Source organism: Bos mutus, chromosome 11 (genome assembly GCF_027580195.1).
Source record: "Bos mutus isolate GX-2022 chromosome 11, NWIPB_WYAK_1.1, whole genome shotgun sequence".
Lineage (NCBI taxonomy): Eukaryota > Metazoa > Chordata > Mammalia > Artiodactyla > Bovidae > Bos > Bos mutus.
Window position 1 is genome coordinate 5,126,739 of NC_091627.1, and position 18,680 is coordinate 5,145,418.

General features: G+C 52.4%; 1 protein-coding gene across 6 annotated transcripts in view; it reads left to right on the forward strand.

Annotated features, from left to right (window-relative positions):
- Positions 1-221: 221 nt before the first annotated feature.
- Positions 222-18,680, forward strand: part of RAPGEF1 (Rap guanine nucleotide exchange factor 1) — a 137,237-nt gene continuing 118,778 nt past the window's right edge. For 4 of the 6 annotated variants that reach the window (XM_070378799.1, XM_070378795.1, XM_070378797.1 and 1 more), the window contains exon 1: positions 222-516. Coding sequence is in view for 5 of the 6 variants with exons in the window: in XM_070378795.1 (XP_070234896.1) it covers positions 456-516 (61 nt within the window). In the remaining variant the exon portion in view is untranslated. The remainder of the gene's footprint in view (positions 517-18,680) is intronic. The other 2 variants (XM_070378804.1, XM_070378806.1) reach the window with 1 other exon arrangement.

Genomic DNA, 18,680 nt, shown 5'->3' on the forward strand with positions numbered 1-18,680 from the left:
CGGGCAGCGAACGCGGAGGCCCAGGTGTGGGTTGGTGGCCAGGGGGAGGTCCTTCGCCCTGGCGTGGATACTCCGGGTCGGCAGGGGGCGCTGCGTCCCGGGCGGGAAGTTCCGGCCGGCTCCGGGTCGGCAGGGGGCGCTGCTTCCTCGGCGGCGCGGAGGCCGCGCCCGGCAGGTGGCGCTCTGGCCGCGGCCGAGGCCGGCGGGCGGGCGGGCGGCGGCGCGGCGCTGCGGCCGGCTCGCGGGCCCGGGGAAGCGGCGGCGGCGGCGGGAGCGGAGGAGGCGGAGCGGCGGCGGGCACCCCCGGGCGGGCTGGGGCGCCGCTGGCCGAGCGCACAGGCCGCGGCCCGCGGAGCCCGCCATGCCGGCGCGGGCCTGAGGCGCGGCGAGCCAGGGCCGAGGCGAGCGGCGGCCGCGCCGGCCTGTGGCGCCCGCAGCGGCCCGGCCCGGGCCCGATGAGCGGCGGCCTCGGCCTCCGGCGCAGCCCGGAAATGTCCGGCAAGATCGAGAAAGCAGGTGAGGCGCCTGGCCGGGCTCCGGGGGCGAAAGCGACCCCGGGCCTGCGGGACGCGTCTCGGGCGGCGGGGCCGGGCCGCGCGGCGCTCCCGGGGCCACAGGCCGGCGGGGCCGGGGAGGGGGCCGGGGGCCGGGCGGCCGAGCCGGGCCGGTGCGCGCCGCTCGGCCCGCGGCGTGAACTTTGAGACAAGGGGCCGGGGACCCGGGCAGCGACCGCGTGTCCCAGTGGCCGGGCGGCGGGTGGTCGTCCTTCAGGCGGCGAACGGAGCCGAGCCACAATGTATGTGTCATTTCTGAGGAGCCTCGAGTTTAAATTAAACCAGACGTCTCCACTTCGGAGGCTTCAAAGGCAGCGGGGCAGGATGTGTCTCTGGGCGTTTTCAGGGCGCGGGCGAGCTTTCCTCTGGTTTCAGGCTGAGCCCTTGGAAGTGGGGGCGTACGGGTAGCTGGTTGGGTCTGGGGTTCGGTTAGAAAGCTCGTTGCCAGCCTCATCTCTTTGTGTCTTCCTAGAGGTCTCAGAACCTCGCCTTCCGGTTACCTGTGTTTTCCCCGGGCTGGGAAATCGTAGTCTCCAAAGACGCAACTCGGGGCGGTGCACCTGGGGCGCAGGGCTTAATTAAGCCGGAGACACCTTGCAGGACACATCCCTGGGTCCAGGGCTCCCGGAGCGGGGACGCCACTGGTTGTCATAACCGGATACTTTGTCATCCCCTTGGCAGCTGAGCTCTGGAAGGTGGGCTCTTCGGGGACTGGAAATACGGCAGGTTACACTGATTTTGGACGTTGCTGGTTTCCCAGGTTGAACCAGAATACTTTTCTGAGAAGCGCCTCGGAAGTGGACCCAGAAGGCCGCGTAACTTGCAGGCTGTGGCTTGAATACAGGAAGGACGTTTTCACCGCCTTTCTTGAGGGTTTTCTGTGTATCCGGCTCTGTGCCGAGCACCTTAAACAGCGGGCTTATTAAATCCTTACCGATTGTCTGTAAGAGCAAATGTGGTCCCGCTGTGACAGGCTCAGTGGTGTCTTGAAGGCCGGCCCTGCCCCCGGCCCCATGCCCTGCTCTGGGAGCCGAGGCCCCAGAGCTTTCTTTCGGGGCAGCGCCCTTGGCCTCAGGTGCTGTTTCTTGGGTGTCCTTCTCATTGTTCTCCAGCCCCAGGGCTGAGTCTGCTGACCACGAGTTCCCTGCCAGCACGCATGCTGTTTCAGAAGCACCTCTGATTAATCTGTGCAGCGTTTCTCAGGATGCGCCATGTCTCTTGGACAGTGTTGGGGAAAACTTGGCTGCTTTATTTTAAAAAACAGCATCAACAGGGTTTTCTCTCATTATGAGGATAATTGAAAAATTTGAAAGTCATGGAAAAGTCAAAAGAACACAATGAAAAGCACCTCCTCCTCTCCCCCGCCCCCCAGCCCCACAGGCTGCTTTCCAGGCTCAGCCCTCTTGCATCTCACTGCTCCCGGGAGAAAGGGGGCCTGAGGCCAGGTCTTCTCCACACAGATTACCCCTGGGCCTTCCCCTCTGCCAGGAGCTGTAGTAGATGTAGAAGCAAGCGGTGCCTGCCTTCAGAGAAGCTCGTCTGAGGGTGGGCGAGCCGGTCCCAGCATTACCCTGGGCCACCAGATGGCTGGCCTGTGGGCACAGATGAGGGGAAGGCTCTGAAAAGAGGGTGAGGGTGCCCCCCGTGGAGATGGGGAGCCGAGGCTGACCGAGGATGTGGAAAGCTCCGGAGGAAGGTGCCTATGGTGGGAGGTGGCTGAGCCAGAAATGCTGAGGTTGGCCCCTCACGTGGAGCTGGAGGGAGGTCGGTCCTGCCTCAGGTCCTTTGCTGTGATCCGCACACAGCTGTCAAGGAGACTGGGACACTCCGGGATGAAGGGTACACCTTCCAGGCGCTTTCTGCTGGTCATCGTAGGTGGCCGTCAACTTTGCACTTCAGCGAGATTTCCATTCGGGTTTCTGTTGGCGTTCTTCTTCTAAATGGACCTACCGTGAGGCCACCAGCAGGGTGTTTCGTGTAAAGGAAAGGTCCTCAGGTGAGAGGCGCCACTTGTTAGCAGGGGAACAGGCTCTGGTGAATTGTAGAGCCTGACACCTAGCCAGCGGTCACTGTTGTCAGGTTTTGCTGTTTTCTGTTGACTTGAGCAGGAGAGTTGTTTCCACGTGTTCATAATCTCGACTCAGAAAATAGGACCAGTTCTCTGACTTCTCAGGACTTAAGGCAGCCGGGGTTTTCTGAGCGTGAGAGAAGCCTGATGCACCCCAGGACCCCTGCCGCCCTTCCCACCCCATCTCCCTCCGGAGCCTCAGCCCCTTCAGCTGTCAGGGAGATCTTTCTGAGTCTGTCGTGCTGCCTTTCAACCTGTTTACTTCCTCAGCAGAGCCTGCCTGGCGTCGGGGTCATAGGTACCCCTTCCTCTGAGGGTAGACCCTTCCGTAGGGACCAGATCAGGCTGTCTGCAGTCATCTGCTCCAGGCCCAGTGGGGGTTCAGCACAGTCTGGGTTCCTGAGGGGGGCACAGGGTCAGCTTGCTGGCTGCTTGGGGCCTGTCCACTGAGGCTCAGTGGAGAAGGGTTGAACCTGGAAGGCCAGGAAGGCTGCTGGAGTGGGAGGGGGGAGGCTCCCCGGTGTCTTCCAGATGTAGTGGGAAGGCAGGGAGCAAGCAGAGCCAGACGGCTTAGGGAGCTCCCGGGGTGAGCTTGTGGGCAGGGCAGGCTTGGAGAAGAGGCTCTCTAGGGGAACTGAGGGGCCTGTTCTGAGGACTCGCACCGTGGAGGTGTGCGCAGTGCCGGGCCACCTGGGGGCCGGCGAGCCTGATGCTGGTTGTGTCCGCAGCTCTGGGGTCAGTGCGCTCACGCTTCCTCCCGGCAGACACACTACGTGCAGGGAACTGAAGCCGGACACCCCTTTCGCCTGATGAGCGGAGGCAACTGACCAGCGACTGTGGGCTGGATTCAGACCATAGATGTGTTGTGTGTGAGCCATGTGTGTTCTTGATGGTCCGCATTTAAAAATCAGGAGATCACTCCCCAGTCTTGGGTTTCTGGTTCTTTTGAAAAGCAGGCTGCCCTGGTAACCCTGGGCCCTGCTGCTGTGAGCCACTCTGGCGGGGCCACCCCCCCTCGCTGCCACCCCAGCGCCCACGCCTGCTCCCCACTCAGACTGGCAGCATTCCAGCATGCGTCCCTTTCCTCGCAGAAGCCACCACTCATGTTTGTTGCTTTTTATCTGGACTTTGAAATCTTTGCTCCATTCCTTCATGGATCCGTTCCTCCATCTCTTCGCTCGGCACTGATCGAGGGGTCGGCACCTGGGGTCTGGCGCTATGCTGGGCTCTGGGGAATGGCGATAATCTCAGGGGGCACGTTGTGGTCACACAGGCCTTAGCTCTGGCAGGGTCGGGGGTGCTGGGGGGTTACCGGGGATGGCATCAGACTTTTGGTGGAACTGTGAGGGGTGAGCAGTTAAATGGGCCCAGCCGAGGGGGTAGGAAGAAGGGGGCTTCTGTTTCACCAACTGTACTCCTCAGAATCTCCGGGGCTCGTTCCTCAGTTCCAGGTTGGTAGTTTATCCAGAACCTCCTAGGGGCCTGGCGTTGTTCTAGTGTTCGTGATGCAAGAAGGATTCTTGTCTCAGAGCCACACGATCCGTCTGGAGGAGATGTAAATTATTTATTTATTATTTATTTATTTTCTTTTTTTTTTTTTGAGAGGAGTGGTTCTTTCCCTGCCGTGTGCTCCTAGCAGACCACGGGGGTCTGTCCAGGACCTTCATCCATCACCAAACCCTCTGGCCACTCTCTCGACTCCTCGTGGCCTCGGGCTGCTCTGTGGGGCCCTGACTGACGCGGCTCTGGACTCGGCCAGCACCCTGCCTCAGGTCAGAATAAATAGTGTCTCAGACTCAGGTGCTGGGTTTTTCAGATGGGTGAGGATGCTTTCTTTAAAAAGAAAAACTTACCTTGTTTGCAGTCATAGTAACTTTTTGTCACTGTGTTTTCTCAGAACAGATGAAAAGTACAAGCCCAGGCTCTCACAGGAGGCTGCACACTTTTGGCCCAGAGAGAGTCCTCCTAGATCAGTTTTAAAACTCTTAAATCTTAATACTTCCTTTACCCCGACAAGTATCCATGTGCTCAAAATGTATCCAGTCGATAAATAGCAACACTTTCAGGGCAGGTTCGGTAATTGACTCCCTCCCTCCCGCAGCCCTCCTGATGGGAGACACAGTCTACCCGGTGCAGCCACCCGGACCCTGCTGGGCCTGGCCTTCCCAGTTCCTGGGCCGGGGCTAACATCAAAACGGTCTTGAACAGGCGTACAGTTTCTATAGTCTCTGTCCAGAGTGCATCGACTGATGACCTCATTTCAGCGATCCCCACGAGTCCTGGGGGCCAGAGCAGGGCCAGTGAGCCCTCCTCTCCCCTGAGGGCAGCTGAGGCCCAGGAAGGCTGATGATTTGCCCAGGGTCATGGTGCGCCTGCGCCCCGGCTCCCCCGGCCCCTTTAGGGAGCATTGCTTAGGGCTTCCTAACTTGCTGGAGACACAGTAGCTTAATCTGATTGTTCGTGTTTCTAAGTTTCTTTTCTGTTTTTTTTTTTTTTTAATCCTGTTACATTAGGGTAGGCCCAGTGCAGTCTTTGGGCTTCCCTGGTGGCTGAGTCAGTAAAGAATCCACCTGCCATGAATCCACCTGCAGTGCAGGAGACCTGGGTTTGATCCCTGGGTTGGGAAGATCCCCTGGAAGGCATGGCAACCCACTCCAGTATTCTTGCCTGGAGAATCCCCATGGACAGAGAAGCCTGGCAGGCCACAGTCCATGGGAAGCAAGGAGTCAGGCAGGACTCAGCACACAATGCAGTCTTTAGGCTGCCTAGATACTAATAACGTTAACATCACCAGCTGTATCGTAAGGAGGTAAGAAATAGCACAGATGCAGGCTAACCATGTTTTACAAAGTCAACCGCGGCAACCCCCTGTTGCCTGGGCTCCTGAGCAGCTGTGGGCAGAGGTGGTTTGAATGGGATTCCTTGCAGCCAGCAGACCTGATAGGAGGCCTGTAAAGATGAGTCATGTATGAGCTTGCAGAAAAGTCACGTCCCAGGCCGGCCCGGATTGGAGCACGCCTGGAGCACAGGGCTGGGTCTTAGCTCCGGCCAGCTGAATGCGTTCCCGTTGCCATAACAAGATGACTCGATGGACAGAAGAGTGGCCTGGCAGGGCCTCCGCTCCGCACCCCCAAGGGCCCCGGCGCCCTGCCGCCCGGCAGGTGTTCCTCGGACTCGGCTCCCACCGTGCCTGGAGGCTGCTTTAGGATTTAAAACCAAACAAACGAAAAAACCAGTTTGTGAATTGCCGAGGGACCTGTCATCTGAGTTTGTGGTCATCTGTCTCAGGCCGTTGGACCGTTTGGACCGTTGTGACCTTGGGAGAGTCTTTCTCTCGTTTTGGGTCTCATTTTCTCCATCTGTGCCGTGAAGGGGGAGAAGGGGGAATCTAAAATTAGCATGTCCTTGTTTTGTTTTAAAGCAGAAGGCCTGTATTTTTTCTTTAAGTTTATTTATGAGGGTTTGTTTTTTTATTTTAACTTTTTATTTGATATTGGAGTCCAGTCGATTAACAGTGTTGTGATGGCTTCAGGTAGACAGCACAGGGACTCAGCCATACATACTCAATACGTGTGTCCTTTCTGCCCCCCACTCCCCTCCCGTCCAGGCTGCCACGTAACGTTGAGCAGGGTTCTCCAAGCAGCAGGCCCTCTTTAGTTCCTAGGAAGGCTGCTCGCTGACTGTTGGGCACCGCGAGGCGCCCCCATGGTCTTCCACCAGCTCGGTGTGAAAACCCGCTTCCCGGACGTGCTCAGCCGCCTCTGCCAGAGCTGACTGCCTTTAGGCTCTCTGTGCCTTCTCTTCCTCTAGCAGAGACAGTGCATTCCCTGGGAGGGCCCCAGAGGAACCTTCTGGATAGAAGGATACTGTTTAGCTCATTCAGAAACCAAAGCCCCAGTTTCCTTTCCTCAAGTTAAAAATCAGCAGACTCTTGAGGCAGAGTGTCTGCCGGGTCCACCTTGGTGTTGGCATCACTGTGTCTAGAAAACAGTAGGTGCTCAAGAACTCTTCACTGTGAATCTCGTTTAATGTTGTCAAAGGATGAACTCAGGTTTCTGATCTCAAGTCTCAAAATCCTCTTTAAATGAGCTCTTTCTGGGCTTTGAATCGCCAGTTAGGATGTTCCTTGGTGTATTAGTTGGACCAGTACTCTGATAAGGGTGTGCAGATAGTTGGGGTTCTGGGTTAACCACATGCACGGATCAGTGTTTCAGTGTATCCTTCCAGAAATGGGTGAGGAGACTGAGCTCAGGTGCCCGGAGGCCCTGTTGGGAGAGCGCGAGGGCATGGTGGAGGCTGAGGCTTGTGCAGCCTGAGACTCCGGGGCCGCCGGCGACCGTGGCCGTGCATGGTTCTGGGGCAGCAGGAGCCTGGCGCTCTTAGGCCATGCTCCTTCGTGTCGGGCAGTTAGGGTTTCGCCTTTCATTTGCAACCCGCAGCCAGCACATGCCTGCTCTGCCCAGCCCGCTCTGTGACGAGCGCCATGACGGGAGGCGCTGTCTGCACTTGTCATTTCTTTCCTTCGGCCTCTAAGCAGGATTTTGGACTCGCTGCGTGCTCTGCTGACTCTGTATGGAGTGGTTGTACAGTTCCTGCTGTCTTTGAGGGGCTGGAGAGCTGGGCTGCTGGGCTTCTGCTGGCTCCCCTTTCTTCTGGGTCAGGGGTTTAAGCAGAGTCTCTCCTGCCACTTCTTCTTTTGTGAGCGAAGATGCAGTGGCCTCAGATGGTCTCAATTCCTCTTTCTCCCCACTTGTTTCTTCCAGGCTGCGGTTTGGAAGATAGATGATGGTTCTCTGACTCTGTCCTGGGCTACAGTCTGGATCCCGTCTTCTTAAAATACAGTTCCTGTGTCATAGCAGCTCAGATCCCTGGTTCCCGTTGGTCCCTTAAAGATGCCCTTTCTCCTTGCTTGCTTTTCATTGGCTGGCTGGCTTCAGACGGTCATTTTACTGCAGGTTAACTTTCGTGATCAGGACCCTCTGCCCTCCTTTTCAAGCCTAGAAGAAACGGAGCTGTGAGGCCCAGGATGGTATGTGGTGCTTCCTGGGCTGGGGACAGCGGACAGGGTGCAGGCGTTGGCGTGGACTCGACAGGGGTGCTCCCAGCAACACACTTACTGTTACGCTGGGAGCCAGCCCCTGACCCCCCGAGCAGAAGGGCTTACAGCCCTTGAGGGAAGGAAAGCGTGGACGTGGGATGAGGGAACAGGAGGATGAGATGGCGCCAAGTAGCCACTTAATTGGCCCCAAACAAGCAAACAGAAAAACAAACAAAACCTCTGGCTTGGAGACAGAGGTTGTATTTATTTTCTGGTTGTGGATGATCACGTGTGCCCTCTCTCTCTGAGTGACTGTGAATAAATAGATGGGTGCTTGTGCATGGTCTTGGAATTGGCTGCTCTCAACCCCTCCTTTCAGTGATAAATACAAGCAATGGCAGTGGCTGGCGTTGGAGCTCCTCCCACGCGCCGAGACCAGACTCCGTTCTGTGTGCTCTCCACACGTGGTCTCTGCCAGTCCTCACAGCGGGAGCGAGGCGCTGTGGAGGACAAAACTCCATGCGGAGCTTCTCTTTGTGCGCGGGATCCTGAGGTCCCAGAATAGCTCAGATTTGCCTGTGGTCGTACTGCTCTGGGGCCAAGATAGGACTAAAGCTCAGTTGACTACATCTTATTCTTCCCATATTTCCATTGGCTGTGACGGCATTGTTCTCTCGACTGTTGTGACTTGGGTCAAAATGAACGTCCACATTTCCAGGGACTTTTCCACCAGTGAGGAGGCTGCTGCACTTAAAGGCCACCTGACAGTTTTGGGGCACTTGAGATGGCACGGCTCCCCTGGCTCTCCTGCTCCGGCTCTGGGCGGGGGCGGGCAGGAATCCCTCCTTCTTGCTGAGCGACCTTGGGCAGGTGGCTTAATCTTTCTGAGCCTCCTGTGCCTCTGTTGTCACCTGATGGGGAGGACAGACCCATCTCCACACCCTTTCTTACGCTGATTCTTTGTGAGTCTAGTCTGCAATATCAAAGAGGGTGTGAATTAGGGTTGTTCGTTTTTAATGACACTCGTGTTGGAGGGCACTGTAGCCATCCATCATCACGATAAAACATACTCCGTTATAGCTTTCAGAACCCTTTGATAGGCATTAGTGGCTTTTTTGGCTGTTGTTTTAGGTTTTGTTTGTCTGTTTTTTTCTTAAATGGTGTCAGAGTAACACAGCCTTTCTCCTAGATGAGAAGGGTGACCGCTCACAGTTGTTGAGTACTTCCTGTGTGCTCTGGAGTTTTACCTTCTGATCCTTGTATGATTTAATTGGGTCTGTTGCTATAAAGAGAGAAGTGGCGAGTTTTATGCCACGTGACAGTTCAGAGGGAGGCGGGTCGTGAGCTGAGGGAGAGGTGGGGCTCGCGGGGAACTTGGGTTAGTCATCCTTCCCTTTGCTGCAGGGCATGTGCTCCTCTGCCCCCCTGCCCCCCAACAGAGCCTGGAGCTGTCCTCTCTGCTCCTCCTCTGCAGGGCTGCAGGGTGGCTGGCTCGAGGGCGCTGTCGTAGTCTTTGGTTGGAACCTGCTCTGGGATTCCCCCTGGGGCTTTCCAGCTCCTCTGCAGGACTGTCAAGGTGGCGTCACATCTGCCTACAGATTTATGAAACAGCTTCTGGTCTCTGGGGTATAGAGGCGGCTTGGTTTGCCAAAAATACTGCAGGGGAATCTACTTTGGATGTAAACGGTGGGAAGAGGGCCTTAGTCAGCGTAGCTCTATCCACCCACCTACAGACTCAGCCACCCCGCTCACTCACCCACTCAGTCGCCCGTCCGTCCACCCCCGCACCCACCCCTCCATCCGTTCAGCACGTCTCCATCCATACAGCACCAGCCGACTGTTCCCCCAGCATCCAGCTGCCTGCCACGGCACCGGGGGTACTGAGAAGTTTGGGGGCATCTGCGCCCTCAGGAAGCTGATGATCTGGCCTGCACTCTGTGCAGGAGACTTGATCTAGGCTTTCATACTTCTCTTAATACTCATGCATGTTAGAGGCAGCATGAGCCTGGGGCTAGAGCTCAGGAGACCTGCTTCGTGGCCCCTGGGTCTGCACTGTGGCCTGGACCAGTGCCCTCTGAGCCCTCGGTCTCCCCCCACAGAAGATGAGAAGATGGACTCCCGGAACGGGGGGCGTGGCCTTCGGCTGAGTCCTCCGGCTGCAGTTCCGCCCAGCTCTCCATGGAACAGTGGGATTGTGGGCAGGTGGCTTTGCCTGTCTGAGCCTCAGTGCTTTATTTGTAAAAGGGAAAGAAAATTCTAACAGGGTCTACCTTATGGTGTTGAGAGAAGATTAAATGAGATGATGCCCATGAAGCATGTAGCAGAGTCTTGACACAATAAACATTAGCTTTTGTCCCTACCCCATGTCCCCTTCTGCTCTAAAACAACCATTTCCTTTAGTGGTCGTGCGGTAAGTGAAGCTCAGACCTCAGCAGTCACAGGAGGGAGGGTCTCTGGCTCCTCAGGTATTTCCTTGCAGGGTGTGTCTGTGTGTGTCTGTCTCCGTCCAAGTTGAATTCCAGGAAATAGGTTTTTACAACTGAGTAATAGACCTCCAAAGAGATAACGTATGGGAAGAGGCGTGTCATTTCAGCTACACCAGTGCCCTGTCACGTGCAGCGGGGGTAGGGAAGTCCTGCTTCTGTCTGCAAGTCTGTCTAAAAGGGATGGGCCTGTGCTTGTGGGCAGCGGCTCATCTCAGAGCCAGAGCAGGGCTGGTCACCCACAGGTGCATTTTTGCTCCATCCCAGAGACACCACCTCAGTTTCTCCTTGTCGGGGAGACTCTCGGGGTTAACTCGGCCGTCTTTGTTCAACACTGAACGTGAAGTGATCATAAGGTGTTGCCTTCGTTTTGTGACAGCCAAAACCCCAGAAGCCCTCCAAGGGCCTTGTGTGCAGGTAACTTACAAATTACTTTGAATCGGCAAGTGGGTTGGTTTCATACCCCTTATTTCTCCTCCTTGATTAATTTTCACAGTTTAAAATAGATTTAGAAATTCGGATGTATTGTTTTGAGGCTTGGTTTCCTACCCGTGCTTTCCCGGTCCTTTCTGATAAGCGAGGGTGGACGTGTGTCAGTCCAGCTCGCGCAGGGCACAGGGCTATTTGCAGACAGATCAAAGCCCAGTCAACCCGTTTCACTTTCTCCAACCGTTCGGTCCAGGAGCTAAAGAACCTCTCATTTAATTATCGTCACCACACTAATTTGTGCTTCTGCCTCAGCTTGTCAGAGGGTACCTTACAAATACTAATTCTCTGAGCTCATCACAAACCCAAAGGTGCAGATCAGAAGCACGCTTTCCTATATGAGCTATCCTTGCTTTTTTTTTCCCTTGTCTGTTTCGGGGGAGCTGTCTATTAATTACCCTAAATGTGCAGGCTTGTAGAATGCAGTTTTTATATTTGACCGAGCTGGGACTTGGACTGGGAACCTGGGCTCCATTTCAGGCCTGTGTAGTCTGGTCCCAGCCTGGTCCTGCAGCGCACCTCCTGCTGGGAGGGTCCTGTAGACTCAGATCATCACGGGAGCATGAGTCACTGTCACCAGCGCTGGTTGGAACTGTGGCGTTCGAGAACCACGGAGAGCGCCAGCCTGAGTATCAGGGGACTTCCCTCCCGGCCTGGCGCTGTCACCCAGAGCCATGTCCTCTGGGCAGGCCTCAGACCCTCCCTGGACCTCGATAGGGAGCGGTGGTTCTTGAGCTTTTTAAGGTCATTAAGTGCCGCTAAGGATCTGACAGGCACCCTGTGGATCCAGTCCCTGGAGAGAAAGATGACGTGTGGACGTGGTCCTGCCAAGCCTGAATTCTTGCTGCTGCTAAGTCGCTTCAGTCGTGTTCGACTCTGTGCGACCCCATAGGTGGCAGCTCACCAGGCTCCCCGTGTCCCTGGTATTCTCCAGGCAAGAACACTGGAGTGGGTTGCCATTTCCTTCTCCAGTGCATGAAAGCTGCTGCTGCTGCTGCTAAGTCGCTCCAGTCGTGTCTGATAAATAATAATTTGCAAACACCCCTGATCTTGGAACGATCAAATGGAATCTTGGGTGTCTGAATAATCAGGACTTAGTTTCTCCTAGTTTAGTCAGACCTGGGCTCGAGTGACAGTATTTACGCATTCCTGAAGTTTTGTAAGGACTCCATGAGATGATGCTTGTAAACTGGTTAGCACAGTGCCTCTGTGGATAAACGGAGAGCCCTTTCCCCTTCTGCATGTGAATTTCTTAAAATTTTACCTATAGTAAAACTGACCTTTTTTTGAGTTTCTGGTTCTTTGGGTTTTAACTTATCTGTAAATTTGTGTAACCTCAGTGAGTCAGCGGTAAAGAATCCACCTGCAGTGCAGGAGACGCAGGAAATGCATCTGATCCCTGGGTCTGGAAGATCCCCTGGGGAGGAAATGGCAACCCACTCCAGTAATCTTACCTGGGAAATCCCATGGACAGAGGGGCCTGGTGGGCTACAGTCCATGGGGTCGTAAAGAGAAGGACACAACTGAGTGACTGAATACACACACACCACAATCAAGATTGAGAACAGTTCCATCGCCCCAGGAGGGAAAAAGACAAAGACTTCCCGCTGTCCTTTTGCTGTCAAACCGTTTCTCCACTTCTGGCTGCTGGTGGCCATTGGTCTGTTTTCTGTCCTTATACTTTTGTCTTTTCTGGAATGCCATACAGCATGTAATTTTGGAAATTGGCTTCTTTCACTTAGCATGCTGCCTTTGAGGTACATGAAGTTACTGCTTCTATTTAGTGTACTCCTTTTTATAGCTGAGTAGTATTCCATTGTATGGACATCATTATTGTTTATCTGCATAGAATTTGACTTTGGTTAACTAGCTCTGTTTCCTGGCATTTGACAAACAGAAAATATCAAACAGCCTAATTAAAAAACTTGAGTAGACATCTCCAAAAAAGATATGCAGATGGCCAATAAACACATGAAAAAATACTCAGCATCGCTAACCATTAGTGACATGTATCCCGCAACCACAGTGAGACAGCGCCTCAGGCCCATCAGGGTGTCTGCTTTAAAACATGAGAAAATAACAAGCGTTGGGCAGGACATGTTGAAATCGGAACCCTCTGCACTCTTGGTGAGAATGTAAAATGGTGTGCCCATTATGGAAAACTGGCAATTTCTCAAAAAATTAAAAATAGAATAACTGTATGATTCAAGAATTCTGCTTCTGAGTAATAGACCCAAAAGAAATGAAGGAAGGGACTCAAAAAGGTATTTGTGTATCCGGTTTCATAGCAGTATTATTCACACAATAGCCAAAAGGTGCCTGTCATCAGATGATGGACGAGCTAAGTGTGATACGTGTGCACACAGTGAGACATTATCCAGCCTTAGAAAGGAGGGACATCCTGTCAGCATGGATGAACCTTGAGGACTTTGTGCTAAGTGAAATGTTAGACACAGGACAACGATTGTACAGTCCCACTTGTGTGACGCACCCAGAGTAATCAGATCGTTGAGACAGAAAGTGAGTGGAATAGCGGTTGCCAGGGGCTAGGAGAAGGGAGAATGGGGAATTACTGTTTAACATGTAATTAGTGTTTAAGTCCAGTTTTACAGGACAAAGAGAGTCCTGTGAGTGGATGGTAATGAGAGTAGCCCAGCAGTGTGAATGTACTTCTCACCACTGACCTGTACACCTAAAGATAGTGAAGACAGTAAGTTTTATGACAATACGTTTAAAAAAGTACTGTGGATACCAATTATTTTTTAGTATTTATTTGTATTATAGTTATTCAGTCTTAAATATGGTAAGTTATATTAAAACATTTTTTAAATGATGGAATATGCCAAATATATTACTAGGGAGCAGTGCTCATGTTAGAAATGACCTCTGGTTTAATGAATTACATCTGGGCTGGGAGGACCTCTAGGTGAACTACAGGTACCCATGGGACATGATACTCTGGGTTCCCTGAGAGCAGCGACTTTTATAACTGAGCGAGCCTGTATGATCATGAGATGTGGGCTTCTGTGGAGCCGGAAACTTCTCAGCCTCAGCTGCGCTCAGCTCCTTAAGGGCCGTCCTAGCGGGGATTACCCACTGCTGCCCTGTGGTAGCCTTTGGTTCCCGTCCTTCATCCTTCATTGGTCTGAGGAGGGCAGTGCTGTGAGTGGGAGAGAAGTCCTGGAGGTGTAGAGGTCAAGGTGAGCCCAGAGCTCAGTGGGTGCAGTAGTCTGGCACACGCTGAGGGCTCTTAGTAAGATCCTCACAAGCCTGTCGGGGACTTCCGTCCAATCTTCTGCCTGGAGACCGTCCTCGTCGGCACCCACTGAGTTGGACCGCACAGATGGGATTTGCACTAGCTCTGCTTGATCGGATTCCAGGCTCTTGGCCGCATTCATAAGAAGGTATCATTGACTTGGGGGAGGGGCCGAGAGAGGATGGCCTACGGAAGCAAGGTCCAGTCTTTCTCTTAAGAGTTTTAAGGCCAGGGAAGCGCTGGTAGTGTTAGATGAAACAGTGCCTCCCTTTAGGAGTTGTCGCCTCGAGATTGTCACAAGTCTCTATCCCACGAGTATCGTGAACATGTCTATGAATCTGGGGTGATAGGCAGTCACTGCGTCTTTCAATCCTGTGGCACCAACACATGTAAGACATACTAGTGATACAGTAACACTTCTCAGGAAATTACCTTAGCAGGGTTGATAATAAAACAACACACTCTGATTTCAAATGTGAAACTATGAAGGAATTTACCTTTTAGAGTCAAGGAAATACAGCAGGAAGCCTTGATTCAGGCTCTGAGCTGCTTTCTTGAGCACCTGCTGTCTTTAGTTCCTGACGAGAGGTGCTGGGGCACAGTGATAACTGAGCCAGGCACCTGCTCTCCGGGTCTGCACTGAGCCTGTCCAGGGCTCCCCTCCATGCGAGGTCTAGCCTTTGATCGAAGAATCAGGCTCTAGAGTTCTGCTTATAAACATCACTCTTGCCTCGCCTTGCAGTTAGATGTCTGGACACCTCAGGAAAAAGAGCTTGAAGATCACTGGGCTCAGGCAGACGCGACAGATGGGGTGACGATCTCACATCCCGGCCCCACCTGCTGTCCTGGCAGGATTATTAATAGCACCCTCCCTGTCACTCTCAGAAGTGTCCTGATCTGGAATCATTTACAGCTCCTGAGTGCCACACGTTTGTGCTGGAGAGGGTCTTGTTTTTGCAGTGAGACAGCTGTTTCAGAAATACAGCCTGTTCCAGGGCAGGGTCAGGGCTATAGAGTCCCTAGAGGGTCAGCTGAGTTCGGTTTTGGCCCTGTTCTCCCTGTGGGCATCTGCCACTTCTTACATTCCAGTTGCTGAATTCATGGAAGCATCAAAACCTAGGACTATTTGGTTTTTCAACAACAGCAACAATAAACATGTACATACAACAACCAGAATATATTTTCCTTGTGAGAAAAGTTAGATTAACCAGATCTTAAATTCATATTCTTTGGAATGGATGGGAAGGATCTTAGTGTTTGTGTCAAGTCTTACTGAGAGAATTGGAAAAATAATTATATGGGGACAGTAATCTCGGGTTAAGTTAGAGATTTTCTTTTCCCTGTTGCTGTAGAAAGAAGGATGGAGGTTGAATTTTTTAAGACTTTTTATTCAAGTGCTACAGTTGACGTTTAAAGAAAACAACCAGAAAGGTAGGAAGTTTGTGTTTATGACAGATTGGCAGTTTACAGCCTGTTATGTTAGCAGGTGTTGATGACAGGACAGGTCAGGGGTCCCTGTTCTGAGGACCTGCTGGGTGCCCCAGAATGCGACCCACCTTTTCCAGTACGTCTCAGGTTTTAGCACCTGGAGGTTGCTGTGCTCGCTCCAGCCCCTGGTTTCTGCTTGAGCAGTTCTGGAGTTGAGCTGAGAACTGGCATTTCTAACAAGTACCCAGGTGATCCTAGACAAGTGTATTACAAAGCAGAGACATTACTTTGCCGACAAAAGTCAATATAGTCAAAGCTGTGGTTTTTCCGGTAGTCAGGTACGGATGTGAGAGTTGGACCATAAAGAAGGCTGAGCACTGAAGAATTGATGCTTTAGAACTGTGGTATTGGAGAAAACTCTCAAAAGTCTCTTGGACAGCAAGGAGATCAAACCAGTGAATCCTAAAGGAAATCAACCCTGAATATTCATCGGAAGGGCTGACACTGCAGCTCCAGTCCTTTGGCCACCTGATGCAAAGAGCTGACTCATTGGAAAAGACCCTGATGCTGGGCAAGATTGAAGGCAGGAGGAGAAGGGGACAATAGAGGATGAGATGGTTAGATGGCATCACCGATTCAATGGACCTGAGTTTGAGCAAGCTCCAGGAGATGGTGAAGGGCAGGGAAGCCTGGCGTGCTCCAGTCCATGGGTTGCAAAGAGTCAGACATGACTGAGAGACAGAATGACAACCCAGGTGCTGCTGGTGGGGTGGGTGTTGGGATGGGGGCACTTGGGAATCACTGCTTAAAGTTAAGTATGGAGAGGAATGAAAAGACTCCTCGGGATCTAACCTGAAAAGTGGCTCCTGGAGGGTGAGGAGGGATGTAGAAAACAGTTTATAAACGTTGATGCCAGGAGCTGTACTGTGTGTATTTAATCCCATTAGCAGCACCGTGGGGAGCTGAGAGTGACTTCATTTTACAGATGAGAAAGCTGAGGTTTACGTGACTTAGTCGGTTGGCATGTGGAGGAATGAGGGTAAACCATTGCCCGGTACTGAAATGAATCCTTTTTAAATGGATGAGCAGCACAGACACCTCAGAGTGAAGAAGATTGGCACAGGGGACCAGCAGGAGAAGGACGACGTTCACAGCTCCTCCTCTTCCAGCGTGTGTTCTTGTCAGCATCTTGCAAGGTGAAAGGCAGTGCTCTAATTAGCTCTGACAAGAAGATGCCCAGAAGGTTGGCAGCTATGAGGAAAACTCTGATGAATCTCACACTCCGTGTATATTGTGCCCTGGGACATTAGCTAATTGATTAGTTTGATTTGTCACCATGATTAGCAAGACAGTTTAAAACTAAGCACCTAGGACCTGAGAACCAGTCTCTAAAACTGAAATTTTGTTTAAAATTTAGTACTTTAAAAACATCATGGTATTTTTTTTTTTTTTAAACAAGCTTCTGGCTTGTCTTAATGTGTAAGTGTTGTGGTTACACATAGACACGCCCATCTCAGCCCTCCTTTTCTGGATTCTCTGCTCTTCCAGACTCTCAGTTTTGGAATATTGACAGGAGCCTGGTAGACTGCAGTCCATAGGGTCGCTAGAGTCGGACACGACTGAGCGATTTCACTTTCACTTTTCACTTTCATGCATTGGAGAAGGAAATGGCAACCCATTCTTGCCTGGAGAATCCCAGGGACGGGGGAGCCTGGTGGGCTGCCGTCTATGGGGTTGCATAGAGTCGGACACAACTGAAGCGACTTAGCAGCAGCAGGGCTGAGTCCTCCAGTCTCTTCCTCAGCAGTCTAGTCCCATGTCTTTTTTTTTCTTTTTTAAATTTTTATTGGTGTATAATCTATAATGTTGTTAGTTTATTGCTGACAGCAGAATGAATCAGTCATGAAGTGAAAGTCGCTCAGTCATGTCTGACTCTTTTCAATCCCATGGATTATATAGTCCATGGAATTCTCCAGGCCAGAGTACTGGAGTGAGTAGCCTTTCCCTTCTCCAGGGGATCTTCCCAACCCAGGGATCGAACCCAAGTCTCCCTGCTTTGCAGGCAGATTCTTTACCAGCTGAGCCACAAGGGAAGCCGAAAGTTATGACCAACCTGGATAGCATATTCAAAAGCAGAGACATTCCTTTGCCAACAAAGGTTCATCTAGTCAAGGCTATGGTTTTTCCTGTGGTCATGTATGGATGTGAGCGTTGGACTGTGAAGAAGGCTGAGCACTGAAGAATTGATGCTTTTGAACTGTGGTGTTGGAGAAGACTCTTGAGTCCCTTGGACTGCAAGGAGATCCAACCAGTCCATTCTGAAGGAGATCAGCCCTGGGATTTCTTTGGAAGGAATGATGCTAAAGCTGAAACTCCAGTACTTTGGCCACTTCATGCGAAGAGTTGACTCATTGGAAAAGACTCTGATGCTCGGAGGGATTGGGGGCAGGAGAAGGGGACGACAGAGGATGAGATGGCTGGATGGCATCACTGACTTGATGGACGTGAGTCTGAGTGAACTCCGGGAGTTGGTGATGGACAGGGAGGCCTGGCGTGCTGCGATTCACGGGGTCACGACTGAGCGACTGATCTGATCTGATCTGATACATGTACCCACTCCTTTTTTTAGATTTCATTCTCTTTTAGGTCACCACAGATCGTGGAGTAGAGCTCCCTGAGCTATACATACAGCAGTTCGTCATTAGTTACCTGTTCATACATAGTACTGTGTATATGTCGCTCCTTATATCCCAGTTCATCTTGTCTCCTCTCCCCTTCTTGGTAACCATAAGTTTGCTCTCTACGCCTGTGCTAGTCCCTTGTCTTTAAATGCCATCTAAATACTGGTCATCCCCAAATGTGCGTGTCCAGCCTCCGACTGTCCCCTGAACTGCAGACTGCCCGCTTACATCTCCACTTAGCTGTCTTGTCAGCATCAGACTTGATGTGTCTAAACTAAACCAGGGCTCCTGCTTCACCACCTTACTTCCCGCCTCACTGGCTCCTCCCAGGGTGTCCATGACAGTGAATAATGCCATTTTTTAAAAGAGGTTTTTTTTTTTCGTTTAAATGTTTATTTGGCTTCGCCAGGTCTTAGTCACCGCATATGGGATCTTGAGTCTTCATTGCAGCAGGCAGGAGCTTTAGTTCTGGCACGAGGGATCTAGTTCCCTGACCAGGGGTTGAACCCAGGCCCCCTGCATTGGGAGCGTGGAGTCTTAGCCGCTGGACTATCAGGGTAGTCACTAAATAATGACATTTTTGGCCTAACTGATCAGGCCCATAAAATCCGGGAGTCCTCTCGGACTCTTCTCTTGTTGCCCACACCTGACCACCCGCCGGTCCCCTGGGCTTACCCCGGGTGTGC